Raw genomic sequence first — 18,598 nt, forward strand, 5'->3', positions numbered from 1 at the left:
ATATATTAAAGTATTCATACCCTTTGCTTTTGCACTCCAAATTGTGGTTGATGCATCCTGTGTGCTTTAATTATCTTTGAGATGTGTCTAGAGCTTAACTGGAGCCCACCTGTGTTTGGAACCAGCAGGACTCTTCCTAGAGTTGCTCATCTGGCCAAATTGAGTAATTATTCAAGAAGAGCCTTGGTCAGGAAGGACCAAGAACCCAATTGTAAATCTAACCGAGCTTCAGAAGTCCTCTGCTGAGATGACAGAACCTGTTTCGAAGGGCAGCCATTTTAGCAGCACTCAGGCAATCAGATACTTCTTACAGTGTTCAGAAAGCTGGCAAGCAACACTTAAAGGACTCCGAGAGCATGAGGAAAAAGATTACCTCGTCTGACGAGATGAAAGTTGAACAGTATCACCAGAACCGTATGGCAAGGACTAGGTACTGCTCCTCACTTTGCTATTATCCCTATGTGGGATGAAGTGTGATGGTGACAACATCATGCTATGGGAGTGCTTCTCACAGACAGGAACAGGAACAGGGAGACTGCTCAGAATTGAGGGAAGGATGAATGAGGCCAAATACAGTGAGTTCCTTCAAGGAAAACTCCTCCAGTGTGTATGCAATGGTTCACCTTTCAGCACGGCAATGATTAGAGACAACCAAGGCAACACTGGAGTGGCTTTGGAACAAGTGTCTGACTGTCTTTGAGTGGCCCAGATAAAGCTCAAAGTTAAATCCCATAGAACATCCGAGGAGACAACTGATGATGGCAGTGTACTGATGCTTCCCATCCAATCTAATAGAGCTTGACAGGATCAACTAGAAAGAATGGGATAAACTGCCCAAATCCAGGGGTGCACAGCTTGTAGAGACCTACCCAAGAATACTCGAAGCTGTGACTGCTGCCAGAGGGGCTTCTACAAAGTACTGAATTAAGGATCTGAATATTTAGATGAATGAGAGATTTCAGTTTTTGATTTTTAATACATTTGCAAACCTTTCTGGAAATATGTTTTCACTATGTCATTGTGGGTTATTGAGTGTAGACTGGTGAACAAAAATGGAAAATGTATCCAGTTAAAATTAAATCTACAACACAATAAAATGTGCAGAAAATGAGAGAGTCTCAGTACTAGCTGAATCCATTATATCTGCAGGTGGTTTTCAAGGTAACCCTCTACCATTGGTGGGACTCTCACCTGCTTCCCCCACATCCACATCACATATAGTATGAAGCCCCTCTGTGACCCATGACCACTGTTAACTCATCAGAGTCCTGTCACGCCTGCCTCTTGCTCAGAGATCAGTGTAAGCACATTGAAATCCTGCCATGGGGTTCACTTCAGTGCAGTGCCCTGTTTCATTTTTCAGGAATAACTGAATATTAAAGAATGGAACACTCTAGTTAATGAACTGTCGTTAAGTACCTTTGATGAGGGTGGACCAGTGGTGTTGGGGGTACTGCAGTCATAGAACTGAGAGTTCAGAAAATCTAGACTGGACACCATCTGTATAGGATTTGTACATTCTTCCCAAGTCTGCATGGGGTTTTTGCAGAGTTCTTTGGTTTTCCTTCTACATCTCCTAAATATGCAAGCTAAATAAGAGGCCCCACGTTGACCCAGTGTTGGTATGTGCATGAATGTGCTTTCCTTCCCCCCTAGTGCCCAGTGCTCCCAGAACAGATGCTGCCACTGTGTGACTCTGAACTGGATAAATCAGTTAGAAAATGGATGGATTGCCTACTGGTAAAGTTTTTTCGTTATCTTAAGTGTTCAGTTTCATCAAATTTTGGGAGCTCAATTGAATGAGATTACTGGTAGGTGTTGAGATACCTAATGGCCTTTTTGGATGGTAACAGTGATACATTAATGCATTATTTAAATCATAAATAAATAAATTGGTACAAGCAAGAAACACAGAAGTTTGTGGAAAGAAATCAAAGTTTTAGCAAAGCCAGTCAAACATAAGGCCACAGCAGCAGAGAATAATAGAGTGGTTATCTCCAGTCTTTTTGTGTGATGGATTCAAAGCCGACATTGTGAGCCAGTCAGAGACAGATAAAGGGTATAAAAGAGATGCAGTCTTGCCTGATCTCAAGGGCATTATTGACAACTGTCGAGCTGGAAACAGACAAGCAGCAGCGCACGCCAGGCCACGTGCCAAGTCCCACCTAAAGACGAGAAAGCAAATGAGGGCAGTTGTGCACTTGTGCCTGAAGTGGGGCATTGTCCTCTCTGGTGTTCTGTGTTGGTGTCATGATGCTGATTGCACATGTAGCCTGAGGGACACTTTTATAAAGTCTCATGCCACACACAAGGACCCAGGGCAGTCGAGTAGCTTCTTATGTGTGTTCCTGCATGTTGGTTGAGACGATTACACAGAATTGGGGGCGAGTGAAAGGGTCTCAAAAGGCAGGAGCTGCGCTGTATGCTGATGTGAGGGCCTGCCTGCCACTCTCAAGTGCATCCTCAAAATAATTAACAGCTCTCATACTTATTTACGCACTAGCCAAATAATTCACATTATGCACCTTAGGCTAACACATCTTTATAATTCATAGATTTTATCTTTATTGTTTAAATAAACAAGGACATCCAATGAATGCTTTAATTGATTGAGTAAGTAAAAAAGAGAGCCAGTTTAACAAAACAGTTGTAAGCACAAAAGTTTTTAGCCCGTAGTCATCTGTTGGGGGTTTGGGTTTGGGACTGCGTGTGACAAAAGTGCCCTCTGAGGGAATAGCAACGTGCTTGCTGGGCCATCACTAAAATCCATTCAAGCATAATTTGGTGATTACTGTGCATTATGCCAAAACTATTCAACCAGTAAAGCTACATCAAAAATACCACTAGAGAAACAATAGGTGGTACATATTTACTCAACATGGAACACCTTTAATCTGAAGTCTAATACATAACTACTGTATACTCCACCGCAAAAAATGGTATATCACCCAAAGATACATGGGCTCATGGAGTGTTCAATCAAACTGTGAATTTGTTTAATCCTTAGGAGCATGTCAGCACATGCTTCAAACCTCCTCCTCCTCCTTCTCCTAAGGAATCTGGTTCTTTTTCACCTTGGAACACTTGAGTTTGGTTCCTCACCTTCTGCTGACTAGATCTTCTGTTAACATGGTTTCTGTTCCTTCTTAAGCAAACCCCAAACTGACAATTGGAGGGATAGCAGACACTGAGGAGGAAGCAAAGTCAATTCAAAAAGACCTGGACAAGCTTCAGAACTGGCAGACTCATTGAAAATACAGTTTATTGTACAAAAGTGCTACACATGGGCAAATGGAATGTCAACTATAAATACAAAATGGGAGACACTGTCTGACAGGAAGCAACCTCCGACAAGGATTTAGATCTTTACATTGGCACAACATTTTCTAAACAATATGCAGAAGAGATTATAAGGGCAAATAAAACGTTAGGTTATATTATAAAAACTGAGGGACTATGTAATGCACTACTGAGACCACATCTGGACTACTGTGTGTGATTCTGGTCATCAAGCTACAAGAAAGACACAGGAGCACTTGAAGATGTACAGAGGAGAGCAACCAAGAACATCCCAGGACATAAGGACATGTCCTACTCTGAAAGATTCCGAGAATTAAACCTGTTTAGTCTCGAGCAGAGGAGACTGCTTGGAGACCTGCTGTAATCCAGGTCTTCAAAATCCTCAAAGGCATTGATAAAGAAGACCCAGCAGAATTCACAATCACAAGGACGTCAGTGGAAATTGAGGGAATGCATTTAGGACTGAAGCCAGAAAGTGCTTCTTTACACAAAGAGTTGTGGGAATCTGAAACAAACTACTGAGACATGCAGCTGAAGCAGAAACCCTGAGAACCTTTAAGAATTATAAGGATGAGATATTGGGACCTGTTAGCTATTAGCTATTGAATTGAACAGACTCCTTTCATTTGTCAAATTTATGTTCGAACTGCGTGCATATTTCTATGACTGCACATTTTAAACATATATTAATGCTTACGCTTGTAGAAGTTCAATAGTGAAGTGAGTGCTCTGAGTTTGGTGTATTAGAATAAACTGAATTGAAGGGAATTAAACCTGACATAGGACTGTGGGTGACAAGAGTCTAACCTTGCAGCACTGTGGTCAAGTCAGCAAGCAGCCATGTACAGGGCATCAGTCTATCACAGGGCCCACCATGGCATACACTCACATGGCCCATTTGGAATTGGCAGTTCACTTAACATGCTTGTTGTTGATGATGGGAGATGAAAACTGGAGTACCCAGAAGACAAACTATTCAAACAGCAGGAGAACATTCAAACCCCGCACAGGTAACTGGGCACAATTTGAACTTAGGACACTGATAGTGCTGGACTAGTATGCATGAATTTCAGAAAACCTTAAAATCGGCGTTCAAAAATAATGGCTGGGAAGAGCTGGAAGTGTCAGGACCAAGTCCCTTGTTTATTTAAATGTCACATGTAACACAAATCTCCACGATGTTGTTACCTTCTGACTTCCTGTGTGCAGCTCACCCGAGCAAAATAATGGAAGTTATAAAGAGGACAGAGAAAACATGTTGTCACTCTTCACTGATTAGACATGCAGCAGAAAAGAAATGTCAGAGGGACAAATATTAGCCCTGATGTTTGGGAACATTTGAAGTAAGCTCAGGGAGCACAACAGCTCGCTTATAAATAGTATGAAAGTTTAAGCCCGTGAGCCAAGTAATCAGATATTCCCACGATGGAATGTAAGTTCTTAGCAACCTTAAAGTTGCCCTTTCAGATATTAGAAAGTGACAAAGTGAAACAAGTAGATGCTTTGAAATACTTAGTAACAATATATCACATTAACCTTTCAAAGAAATGCACTCTAAGCAAAGTACGGTGGAGAGGTTTACTGGAACTCTTGGAGAAAGAAAAGCCTCAGAATGTGCTAAAGGATGGAGCCTTTCCTGAGTACAGATAAGAGAATTGAGCACATTGTATGCCAAAATAACAAACCTGTTTTCTTTACTGTCTGGGAGAATGCAGGTAATTGAAGCCGATATCAGCCAATGGAAGACATCAACCCAGCCACAGGGGATGCACAAACCAGTGTGTTTCTTTGTGCCAGTCCCAAGCCCAGATAAATGGGGAGGGTTACATCAGGAAGGGCATCCGGTGTAATATTTTGCCAAATCAATATACGGACAACAATACAAATTTCCATACCGAGTCGGTCGAGCCCCGGGTTAACAACGACCACCACCAGTACTGTTAGCCAACAGGGTGCTGGTGGAAATTGGGCTACTGTTGGCCAAAGAAGAAGAAGGAGAAGAAGAGGGGGGAGACGTGTCTGGAGGCAGGAGGAGAGGAGGAAAGTAAAGAGAGTGACATGAGGGTAGGAACTTTGAATGTTGGCAGTATGACTGGTAAGGGGAGAGAGTTAGCAGATACGATGGAGAGAAGGAAGGTTGATATATTGTGCATGCAAGAGAACAATGGAAGGGGAGCAAGGCCAGGTGGAACGGAAGTGGATTCAAATGGTTCTATCATGGTGTGGATGGGAGGAGAAATGGGGTAGGAGTTATTCTGAAGGAACAGTATGTCAAGAGTGTTTTGGAGGTGAAGAGTGCCAGGCAGAGTAATGATTATGAAGCTGGAAATTGGAGGAGTGATGATGAATGTTGTTAGTGCATATGCACCGCAAGTTGGGTGTGCAACGGGTGAGAAAGAAGATTGTTGGAGTGAGTTGGATGAAGTGATAAACAGTGTACCCAAGGGACAGAAAGTGGTGATTGGAGTGGATTTCAATGAACAAGTTGGTGAAGGGAACAGTGGAGATGAGGAGGTGATGGGTAGGTATGGTGTCAAGGAGAGGAATGAAGGAGGTCAGAGGACAGTGGATTTTGCCAAAAGGATGGACATGGCTGTGGTGAATACATATTTTAAGAAGAGGGAGGAACATAGGGTTACGTACAAGAGTGGAGGAAGATGGACACAGGTGGATTACATCCTATGCAGAAGAGTCAATCTGAAGGAGATTGAAGACTGCAAAGTGGTGGCAGGGGAAAGTGTAGTTAAGCAGCATAGGATGGTGGTCTGCAGGATGACGTTGGAGATCAAGAAGAGGAAGAGAGTGAGGGCAGAGCCAAGGATCAAATGGTGGAAGTTGAAAAAAGGAAGACTGCAAGGTTGAGTTTAGGGAGGAGGTGAGACAGGCACTGGGTGGTAGTGAAGAGTTACCAGACAGCTGGGAAACTACAGCAGATGTAGTAAGGGTGACAGCAAGAAGGGTGCTTGGCGTGACATCTGGACAGAGGAAGGAGGAAAAGGAAACCTGGTGTTGGAATGGGGAAGTACAGGAGAGTATACAGAGGAAGAGGATGGCAAAGAAGAAGTGGGATAGTCAGAGAGATGCAGAAAGTAGACAAGAGTACAAAGAGATAAGGTGCAAGGTGAAGAGAGAGGTGGTGAAGGCTAAAGAAAAGGCGTATGATGAGTTACAGAATTACAGTATAGAGTAATGGGGATTGTGGAAGAGAGATGAAAAAGAGAGTGCAGACAGGGTGGAATGGGTGGAGAAGAGTGTCAGGAGTGATTTGTGGCAGACGGGTATAAGCAAGAGTGAAAGGGAAGGTCCACAGGATGGTAGTGAGACTAGCTATGTTATATGGGTTGGAGACGGTGGCACTGACTAGAAAACAGGAGACAGAGCTGGAGATGGCAGAGTTAAAGATGCTAAGATTTGCACTGGGTGTGACGAGGATGGATAAGATTAGAAATGAGTACATTAGAGGGTCAGCTCAAGTTGGACGGTTGGGAAACAAAGTCAGAGAGGTGAGGTTGTGTTGGTTTGGACATGGGCAGAGGAGAGATGCTGAGTATATTGGGAGAAGGGTGCTAAGGAGAGAGCTGCCAGGCAAGAGGAAAAGAGGAAGGCCTAAAGTTTATGGATGTGGGGAGAGAGGACATGCAGGTGATTGGTGTAACAGAACAAGATTCAGAGGACAGAAAGATATGGATGAAGATGATCCACTGTGGCAACCCCTAATGGGAGCAGCCGAAATAAGAAAAAGAAGTTACTGTATTTGCATATTTATGAACTGCCCGGCCCTGCTGGAAGTTTTAAGCATTAGACAGGGCCAGCTGTATTTCTAGTCATTTTTCAGGTCTTGATGTAAATTCAGTAATTATCGAGAACTGGAGGAGTTTCACTTGTGGCCCAAGAGTTGAGAGTGGGTGGTGAATTCTTGTGCAGTTTCCTGGAATCGGCCCCAGAGGGTCAATGTTGCCTCTATTTGAAATCTTGTGTTTTAAAATCCACCTCAGCTAATTGGCAAACAGCATATTAGTAGTAATAAAAAGTATATGAGAATATTGACAGGGATGCTTCTCACATTTCTTAATGGGATGTTGGGAGTGCTTTGATATACAGTGGATTCCGACCCCTTCACTTTCTGCACACTTAACTGAGTTGTAGATTTTCAGAAAGTTTTACAAATTTATTAAATTTAAACACTCATATAAGTATTCAGTCCCTTAAGTCAGTACTTTGTAGAGGCCCCTTTGGCAGCAAGTACAGCTTTGAGTCTTCTTGGATAAGTCTCCACAAGCTTTGCACACCTGGATTTGGACAGTTTATCTCATTCTTCCTGGCAGATCCTCTCAAACTCCATTAGATTGGATGGGATGCATCTGCAAAAGGTCACCTTCAGGTCTCTACCTAGATGTTCTATAGGGTTTAAGTCTGGGCTTTGGCTGGGCCATTCAAGAACAGTCAGAGACTTGTCCTGAGGCTAATTCAGCATTGTCTTGGCTGTATGCTTCAGGTCATTGTTGTGCTGAAAGGTGAACCATCACCCCAGTCTGAAGTCGCGTAACTCTGAAGCAGATTTTCTTTAAGGACATTTCTGTATTTGGCCACATTAATCCTTCCCCCAGTTCTGACCAGTCTCCCTATCCCAGCTGCTAGGAAGCACCCCATAGCATGATGCTGCCACCACCACACTTCACCATAGGGATTGTATTAGGCAACTGATGAGCAGTGCCTGGCCTTCACCCAAAGAGATCTGCCCAAAGATTTCACTTTTGCTTTATCAGATGAAGGAATCTTTTTCCTCATACTCTCAGAGTCCTTTACATGCCATTTGCCAAACTGCAAGCTTTCTGGACGCTCTATCATAAACACCTGATTGACGGAGTACTGCTGAGATGGTGGTCCTTCCAACAGGTTCTGCCATCTCAGCAGAAGACTTCTAATGCTCTATTAGATTGAGCGTTGCGTTCTTGGTCACCAATCCTGCTCAAGGCCCCTCTTGCTCAGTTACTTAGGTTGCCCAGATAGCCACCTGTAGGAAGAGTCCTAGTGGTTCCAAACCTTGTCGATTTCACAATTACTGAATCCAGTGTACTCTACTCAAAGCTTTAGAAACAGTTTCATCCCCTTGTCCTGAATTCACCACAATTTAATCACAGAACTCTGCAGGAAGTTCCTTCGACTTTATGGCTTGATTTTCATCAAGGTAACTTGAGGGACCACATATATGCAAGTGTGCGTCTTCCTAAATGATGTTCAATCAGTTCAGTTTGCCACAGGTGAACTCCAGTCAAGTTATGGGCACATCTCAAGAAGAATTAATAGCAAGCAAGATGTACCTGAGCATAATTTGGAGTGCCACCGCAAATGATATGAGTACTTACAGGAATGACAGGTTTCCATTTTTGATTTTTAATAAATTTGCAAACCTTTCCGAAAGCATGTTTTCACTTTGTCTTTATGGGTTATTGAGTGTAATGAGAAGTCAAGCAAAATGACACCTTTTATTGGCTAACTAAAAACATTACAATATGCAAGATTTCGAGGTAACTCAGGGCCCTTCTTCAGTCAAGATGTAATACAGAAACTGGAGTTCCCTGTGTTTATATACACACTCTAGGACAAATAACAACACTGGTAAATCTTGAAGTGAGACATCTTAAATGTAAAAAATTAATAGACCTCTTCAGGCTAAGATTCATTTCACAAGAGAGAAGAACAATGTATGGTCAAGATCTTTGGATAGATAACTGTCCAACAAAGTCTTTTGAAGTTTCTGGTGAGTTTTTCCATACAATGTGGGTCTGTAGACAGGTTGTCTGGGTCATTGATGCAAACAATCCTCATACATGGCCATACAACTCTTGTCTCTATTCAAACCATGTTGTAATGTGTTAAATTTTAGCATGAGTTTGACTTCCCATTCTTTTCTCTTTTGTTGTGTTCTGAAGTTGTCCATAAGCACTGTGACTTTAAAGTCCCTCTCACAGTGTCCATGGCTGTTGAAGTGGGCCGCTACAGGAACATCTGTGTTGCCACGTTTAATGTGGAACCTGTGTAAATTCATTCTCTGGCGGAGTGTTTGTCCAGTTTCTCCCACATAGAGTGCAGTATAAGGACATTTCATGCAGAAAATTAGGTAGACCACATTAGATGATCTGTAGGAAAATGATACTTTTATGTGATGTTCTAGTCGGCAGTGTGGTGTACAGTTATTACACGGTCTGTATTATAAATGTGATCACACGTTTTACATCTTTTCTGTAGGCAGGGAGATGTGCCATTTTCTGTTGGTTCACTTAGGGAGCTTCGAACAATTAGTTGCTGCAAGTTTGGTGGTTGTCTGTTTGCCAGGAGGGGAGGTTCAGGAAATACATTTTTCAGTGTCTGGTCATTGTTTAGCATTGGCTGAAGTTCTTTTATAATTTTTCGAAGTGTTTCAAGTTGTGGGTTGTAGGTGACAACAAGGGGGATGCGGTTCTTGTTGTCTTTGTTTTTATATTCCAGAAGGTTGTCTCTGGGTATGGCATTAGCTCTTCTTATTTGAGTGTCTGTTGTTTTAGGGGTATAACCTTGTCTGAAGAAATCTGGTCTAAGCTCCTGCAGTTGTTTATCCCGGTCAGTTGGGTCTGAGCAAATACGATTGTACCGTATTGCTTGGCTGAAAATAATGGAGCGCCTTATATGCTTGGGGTGGAAGCTATCACTTCTCAGCTAGGTCCGTCTGTTGGTTTGTGAAAAATAGAAGTTACAAGGGTGTTGTCTTTCAGTTGAATGGTGGTGTCAAGGAAACTGAGTTCTGTTTTTGAGTAATTCAGCTTCAGCTTTATGTTGGAGTGAAAAGAATTATATTCATTATGAAAATGGAGGAGGTCCTTCTCACTGGCAGTCCAGATTATGAAGGTGTCATTTATGTAACGGAGATACAACATTGGTTTTAAGACACACGTTGACATAAAATCTTCCTCCAATTTTGCCATAAATAGGTTTGCATAGTGAGGTGCAAACCGACAGCCCATTGCAGTCCCCATTTGTTGCAAGAAGACGTTTTGTTGTGTCAGAGTGAATTTTATCATTTGTATAACTGACTCTGTGGGTAAGTCATGTTGTTTGAGGTACGTTTCACATGCCAATATGCCATCATCATGGGGGATGTTTGAGTAAAGTGCCTCAACATCCATCCATGGGGCCTATACCAGACAGTTTTTTTTTAAGAAGTCAGTGGTCTCCTGAATGTAGCTGGTTGTATTGCGGGCGAGGGGTTTAAGGATGTGCTCCACCCAACCTGAAACATTTTCTGGGTTATTGAGTGTAGATTGATGGGCAAAAATAGCAAATGTATTCATTTAGAACTCAATCAGAACACAATAAAGTGTGCAGAAAATTAAGGGGTCTGAATCCACTGTAAGTCCCCAATGTAATCATCTTTGCAGGGTGTGTTGCCTTTCGTAATTATGACCCCCATGGTTAACAGTGGAGGACTTTACCTTGCCAATTAAAATTGTTGAAATGTGAATTAAGATTCTAGCAAACACAATGTGGCCCCAGCCTCTGTCTGTAATATAACGCAGTTCAGCTGCACAAAGGTCGCAGTGGCGTTTCACGCTTTCAGCCCTTGACTTGATCCGATTCCGCACATTCTCACTTCCAGGAGTGCTCAGTGACCAGCACTAACTTTCTGATTTATCCAAGCTTTATCTTGGCCTATTATTTTATTGGTACATGACACTTCTTTTTCCGGCATGGTAACAATTTTTCTGTTTTTAAAATTCTAATCAACACCACTGAAAAAGAAGCATAAATTCTCACTTTGATGCAAAAGGATTATAAATGGTGACTGAATTCATCTCCATCAGAAGCAGGCCTTATTTATAACTCTGAGCCTGTGTCGCTCTTCACAGCTCCCTCTTCGTCTTTTCATCTCAGTTTCATCTTCCTTTCCTCACTCTTAAATCAAACTGATACCTCATTTGCATTTCTTCTGTAATTAATTACAGAGATGCTCAGACATTTTTTTGCAAAATTCCAATAAAAAGGCCACAGTTTATCTTTGTGTAATAAGGTGGATTTTATTATTATAGCTCCAATTTTTGCCAGAAAACAAATATTTAACTAAACACAAATCTCCCAGTTGCTGCTTTACCCAAGAAGAGTCACATTCCAGTTGATATGATATTTTGACAAAAATAAAAGCTGGACAAAGAGTAACCATGGTGATCAAGGACAGAAAGCCGTCTGAAGCAGGCCTAGCGTCACTTCAAGCTACAGCTCCTAATTTAGAAGTCTGTGAGGATTTAGCATTTTAGTCTCTGCATATGTTGCTGAAATTAAAGCAACATAGTCACAGAGAGGCATTAACATTACTGAGTGAGTATCGTGGCACTCACTCCAAGTGGACTCTTGTTAGGATGTAAAGTAGAAGGTTAAATGAATAAAACAGAAGATCAGTACTCAGTCTACATGGCAGCAGGCTCTTACAAAATACCTCACGGAGCAATTAACAGCATCACAAGAATGACATTCTCGTAATAAGTGCGTTTTATTATTAAAATGTAGTATGTTAGCTTTACTTCATGTTAGACATTGATGTATTTAAAAATGTAGGGTGAGCAGATGTAAGTTACACACAACACAGCACAATATTCTTCAAACTTGCTTACCCCAGTTGTGAGGAGCAGAGTAGGTGAAAAGAAGGGACCAACCCTGCACTGGGTGCTAGCTCATTGCAATGCCCACCAGGGTACCCACCAATTTGCAGATGTGCCTGGGTGGAACCAGAGAACATGGCAGCTCCGCACTGATGGTGGCTGGGAGCTGGAATGGAGGGCCCGTGAGACCATAACTCCAACCACAGCACCTCCATGCTGTCCCAGTTGTAACTTTCATTTTAAAACAATAATGATGACCATGAAGTTATACTTTAAGTACACTTCCATTCAGAGCAGTATGTAAATTGAAACCAACTTTCTGTTTGCATAATTTCTTTGATTTTGTCTGATCTGACGATTTTGACCACCACTTTTGGTTAGTCTTGTTCAGATTAATTAATCAAATAAGATATTTTTTTAAAGTCAAGCCTCAGACAATTCCATTTTATGAAACCATGGTGTCCACTAAATAGATCGTGAGTTACAGGATGTAATGGTGTGTTCAGCTTTGGTCTCCAGGCTACAAAAAGGACATAGCAGCACTGGAAACAATCCAGAGAAGAGCCAGTAGGCCGATTCCAGGTCTACAGGAAAGGAAAAATTAAGAGATGAGCCTTTACAGTTTAAGCAAAAGCAGATCAAGAGGTGACATGATTGAAGTGTTTAAAATTATGAATTAGTACAGTGGACCAAGACCGCTATTTTAAAATGAGTTCATCAAGAACTTGGGGACACAATGGGAAACTTGTAAGGGTAAATTTCACACAAACATTAGGAAGTTCTTCTTTACAAGAAAGAATGATAGAGTAAGCTACCAGGTAGTGTGGTAGACAGTAAGACTTTAGGGACTTTCAAAGCTAGACTTGATGTTATTTTAGAAGAATTAAGTGGATAGGACTGGGTCTAAAGATTGTTCTGGGTTCTAAATTGTTCTAATGTTCTGAGAAACAATTGAGGAGAAAACGGCATTCTGTCTGATGCTGCAAGCCTCCAAATGTTAATGTCTCTTGCACAACACAAACTTTTAAAATGTGTTGTAGTTTCTTCACTGCTCAGCTGGAATCTTCTTGCAATATGTTTATAACATTACAGTCTAATCAAGTGAATAGGTAAGCTAAAAGGATCTACTAAATAATGACTAATAATTAATAATATGCTGTGAGATATGGCCGGCAGTTTATCTCGGCCAATACCCCCAGGCCACCAGATGGAGCCCTCCCTGCAACATGGAGGTGCCCCGAATTCCAGCAGGGCCTCATGGACCTCAGAGTTTTAATGCACAGCCCTGCTGGATACCATGGGAGCCACAAGGGGATGCTGCAGGGAGGCCCAGGGACTTCTATTTGCCTTGTAGCCCGTAAGTACTTCCCAGTGGAGGGGACAGAGGAAATGACGTACTTCCGGGCTGAAGAAAAGGAGTTTTTACCCGACCCGGAAGTGTTATAAAGTCACATGGACTGAGGGATAAAAACACTTCCGGGTCAAGAAGTATAAAAGGACCGTGGGAGATCCCAGAAGTGAGCCGAGTTGGGAGGAAGGGTGACTGAGCTGCTGGGAGGTGTGGAGGATTATGATTATTGTTGTGATTATTGATTTATTTGTGATTAATTTATTGTTGAGTATTGTGGAGTGGAGGGTGTTTTGTGCACATTTATTACAATAAATTTAGTTAATGGACTTTTTATCTGGTGTCTGGCATCTGATCTGAGGGTTCAAGGGGACAACAGCGCCCCTTATCTGTCACAATGCATAAGAAGATTTAAGAGCAGACAGCAGTGTGCTTTTGTTGGATAATAAAGTCAATTTCAAAATACCACAACAAGAATTGTTTTGGTCTGCTTTGTTTCCTAAAATTGTGTTATGTAATAAAATTAACAGTTTAGTAATTGCAAATATTGGAAGAAGCTATCAGGAGTATTGTGTGATGGAAAAAAAAAGGCGAAGGTTAAATGTGAGGTTTTTAAAACAGTGATGTATGGGGCTGAGACCTGGACAGTAAAAGGAGTGCAGGAGAAGAAGTTAGATGTGGCAGAAATGAGAATGTTGAGATGGATGTGTGGATTTACGAAAAAGGACAGAATAAAAAATGAGACAGTCAGAGGTACAGCAAAAGTGGGTGAGATATCTAAGAAAGAACAGGAAAATAGGGTAATGAGGAGAAACTATGAATATGTGGGCAAAAGAGTGACGGGAATGGAAGTAGAGGGGAAGAAAAAGTGAGGGAAGCCAAAGCAGAGGTGGCTGAATAAAATTAAAGAAGATCTGAAGGAGAAGGGCGAGGTGCAGGACTGAGCTGTATGGAGAAGGTTGATCAAGCACATCAACCCCACATAGAAATGGGAAAAAATGAAGAGAAAGAAGAAGAAGACCACTGTACGGGATGTGAGACACTGTCCACTTGTTCACTGTTGTTTCCCACAAGCATTAGAAATTATTTCATTTTCATTTTTATTTATTCTAAACAGACTGGTATTTTTATGTTCCTGCTCCAGCATTCCACCCTTTTTTCTCTAATTCATAATCAAAACAAAATAAAAAGTGGCAGATAACATCCTTTGCATATGAAGATATATGCATTGCTCAAGGGAAATACCTACAGTATTAATTCAAAGACTTGCCCTAAATCAGAAACATACATATTTATTTATCTATTTATGAAGCAGGTTTTATTACAGTAGTCTGTATCATTTTAAACAAAACATATTGTTATAATATGTACAAATATAAATTAAAGAAACAATCAAAAGACCTTAAAGAAAATGATTATGAGGTTGTAGCTGAAGTTCAAGTTCATGTTTTTATTTGTCATTCCAGCCATATTTAAAATACAAGACCAGAAAATGTGCAAAAAGGGAAAGGGGAAATAAAACACAAAAAAGTAAACCAGGACAGAGCTAAAGAGAGTGCTAAATTTACAAAGTCCAACCAATACTTATGTATACTAGTCTATTAAATACTACGGCTTAAAAATAAATAATCTTCAAACAAAAACAAATCATTACAAAAGGCAAAAGAGAGCCAGGAGAAGAACATGGCAGCCTATAGATTTTAGCAAAAATGTAATGCTAACTGTAAATGTCTGCAACTGTGAATCTCAGCAAAAACATAAAACCAGGGAAAACCATTTACAGCATGAATCATAAATATGTCACACAGCTTAAATAAAGTCTTATACCCAAAAATGATGTTTTTATATATTACTTAACCCATGTACATTATAGTAGTGGCCTAGAAAAAATTCAAATTTCATATTTTCAAGGAGAACGGAAAGAAAAAAGTTTAATGATATAATAGAAGCCAATAGTGACTAATGCTATAAAATGGTAAATGATGTGAAAAATGTCCATGGGATAAAAACTTGTGTTGCATAAACCACATATCAGTTATCTAGTTGTATGCTCAAAACCTGCAAAACACGTGCATTTTTTGCTCATACATTGTTAAAGAGATACATCTGGTATAATCAAAGCAAATCATAAACAGGAAACTGCGATTGACTTTTCAAATTGAAGTCAGGACTCTTAACCAATGAATGAGAAGGACAGGTGGTTCTTCAAATCAAAAAAGAAATCCGCTTTCCCCCTCTCATTTAATTCTCAAGAAATATATAGGCCTATGTAGAAAATCTTTCACCTACAGAAATTATTTTCATGATAAGTAATGGGAACAAAAATGACACTGTTAATCAGTTAATGTGTTTTGAAATAATAATTTCACTATGGAATATTTTAGATTTGTTTTCGTCCTGGTTTTGTTTTTTTCTTTCATTCCATGTAAAGTTTCTAATCAGTTATCTCCTGCTTTGAACCCACTGCTCCCAGACTAAGCACTGGCTCCCTGTGACCCTGAACTGAATAATCCGGCAAGGAAATAGATAGAAGAAGGCTGTAGTCCTCAGTATCTTCACAGTGCACATGGCATAATAGTAGTGGCAATATGATCCTGTAAGATGTTTACGTCAGGTTATATAAATGATAAAATATTAGTATATAAATATCATATTAGTAAGTGTAAGTGTGCCCTATAGTGAGTTGGTGCCCTGTCTGGAATCTTCAAGTGGATTTCATGCTGGATGGATGTCTGTGTATTTGCCAGGGATGGATCGATGCGCCTTGTGCTTGTGAATGAGTTACTAAGGCCTGTGCTTGATTTATTGTTTGTGTTACCTTTAGGTTTTTCAAATACAGCTCAATCTTTGTTCTCAGGTTTTGTTCTCTGTCCACATTCTAAGCAAACTAATTACTTTGCCCAAAGTTATGTGCCAGTTGCAAAAACAATGAATTCCTTCTAAAGTAATTAGCTTGTCTCCTTCATTCTCTATATTTGGCTATTGCAAGATGGATAGCAGACTAGCAAGAAACAAACACATAATAACAAAGCAAAGTATGAGGAAAAGCATTTTTGTCAATCCCAAAACACTTGGGCAAAGCAACATTTGTATTTTTTCCTGCATAGCATCTTGAGTGAGTTATGTCAGATATGTTGGAAACTTCCAGGATTTTGATTTGCTGAAGTTAGAAACCTCCACCCAATGGGGGAGTCTGCTTAGTCCATTTGTAAGACATAATCTGCCTGACACATCTGAGCAAAGCAGGAATGAGCTAAAGCCAGAACAGTAGCAGTTTCTGATGGGCGACCATTTATACAAACCAGTTAACTTGTAACACATTTTTGGGATGTTGGGGGGAAAAAACCACAGAGATGCAGGGACAACTTCTTCATTGATCTTAGAGCAAGAGTCAGGCCCGATTGAGATGGTTTTATTGTGTACAACAGCACATACATGAAGTCAATGTTTTATTACTACCAACTTCTGTGGACATCTTGTAAAAAGTAAACAGAACAAAGATGAGGAAGGTTGGAGATCCCAAATCTGAGAAACTCGATTTATTAAGCAGACGTTGATGGAGAGAGTGTCGGGACTCGTGTGGGTACAGACTTCAGCAGCCACCTCACCGGTGATCATTTCATGAGTCAGAATGGGCTAAACATGAATACCTTGGACCTTTTAATGCTCCAGGGACCTGAGGGGTAATTTGGGATGCTGGGTAGTGGTTCTTGTTCTTCTGGGTCAGCAAGCTCCAGTCTAAAAAGGAAGTAGAAGGCATATATGCCCTCCATACTTTTCCCAAGTGCTAACTGTAATTTGGTCCTCAGAAAACCAGATGAATAGTAAAATTATGGACAAACTGTTCAGCAAATGAGCTCCTATATTAAAATTAAGGTTAATGAATCAGAAGATACTAATAACAAGGAAAATATTTTAATTTGTGTGTACGTAATGGCTGTGCTGGTGGCATACTGGACAAGTGTCATCACTCTGGAGCTCCTGTTTCATACACACATGGGTTTCTTTTGTGGCTTTAGTTTCTCTTTATAACCCAAACAAGATTATTAAAATAAAATGAACAGGGTAATAGTAATGGGTCCAGAGCATTCGTGAGATGTCCCCTGTCACATTCCCTAAACTCCTCAGATATCTGGAGTGGAGTGGCACCCTCCTGTTCAGCGTAGTTTCTTAGGAGTCCTGAAGAATGAATGTGTGTTTGTAATCTACTGCACTTACAGAATGAAACAGCAGTCCAGCATCAAACTGTAAATTAGATTCTGCTGTCTGCTGAAACCCACCGAATTTAATATTGTTATTTTTGTTTTTATTTTCCAGTGCATGCGTCATCTTAGGAGTCATCTTTATCCTGTCATCCCTCTGCATAATGGGCAAAGCGATCCATGATCTGGCAGTAAAACTGCTTCCAGAAGTGGTAAGAAAAAAAATTCTCATGTACAATATTTGCCATTTTCTGTAATAGTTTTGCTGGGCTATCTTGGGAGAGGTTTTTAACCAGGTATGCACATCATGGCTGTCTGCCTGTCTGAGAGAATATCGGCAACGGTAGCCTTGTGGACATATCCCTTCCATATGGGAGAGAAAAATGTCCAGTCAGACTTGAAAAGGTGGAAAACACCATGCTTGTCAAATCGGTTGTTGGAAATGATAAAAAGAGTATTTGAGAGGAAACTCGGGCACTCTTCTTGCATTGTTCCTTATACAGCAGGATTGCACTCTAAAAAGTGACCCTAAAAGTGGGTTTGCTATGTTATGGAGAATGACTGGCAATGCCTCATTGCTTGCCCTAATGAATAAAAACACCACTGTCACTTTCATTTATAGGAGAAGGAAGTTAGTAGTAACCAGCAAGGCAGTTGTATAAAGCAGGGGTAGGCAACGTCGGTCCTGGAGTGCCACAGTATGTGCAGGTTTTTGTTCCAACCCAGTTCCTTAACAAGAACTCAATTATTGCTGATGAAGCACATATTGCTTAAGTGACATTTTAATGCTTCATTTTAGTGGTCTCGCTTGTTAAGGTTCTCCAACCTTAATTGCTTATTTCAATCTTAAACTGCTGCATTCAGTGTTTTAATTGCTCCTTATTAGCAATAAGATGTAAAAGACAAAGCAGCCAGCAGTTCTCCAGCTAGCTTTTTTCCAATTACATCTGTGTGTGTTCATCATGCACGGTTTGATTTAATAAAACACTTAATAGAAAAATGTGACAGACTGAAAATGATCTGTTTTAGGCTTCAAATCATTTGGATGATATCCTTGGAAAGGAAAAAAATCTACGATATAAAAGCCTTACATTGCACAGACTAACAAGCCATAAAAT

General features: G+C 40.6%; 1 protein-coding gene across 1 annotated transcript in view; it reads left to right on the forward strand.

The window, feature by feature from the left end:
- tmem163a (transmembrane protein 163a) overlaps window positions 1-18,598 on the forward strand; it is a 341,502-nt gene that overhangs the window by 243,513 nt on the left and 79,391 nt on the right. Inside the window, 1 exon segment of the mRNA XM_028806568.2 lies at window positions 17,596-17,692. Coding sequence (XP_028662401.2) covers window positions 17,596-17,692 — 97 coding nt within the window.

The sequence above is a fragment of the Erpetoichthys calabaricus genome, chromosome 8, assembly GCF_900747795.2.
Source record: "Erpetoichthys calabaricus chromosome 8, fErpCal1.3, whole genome shotgun sequence".
In the NCBI taxonomy this organism is placed as follows: Eukaryota; Metazoa; Chordata; class Cladistia; order Polypteriformes; family Polypteridae; genus Erpetoichthys; species Erpetoichthys calabaricus.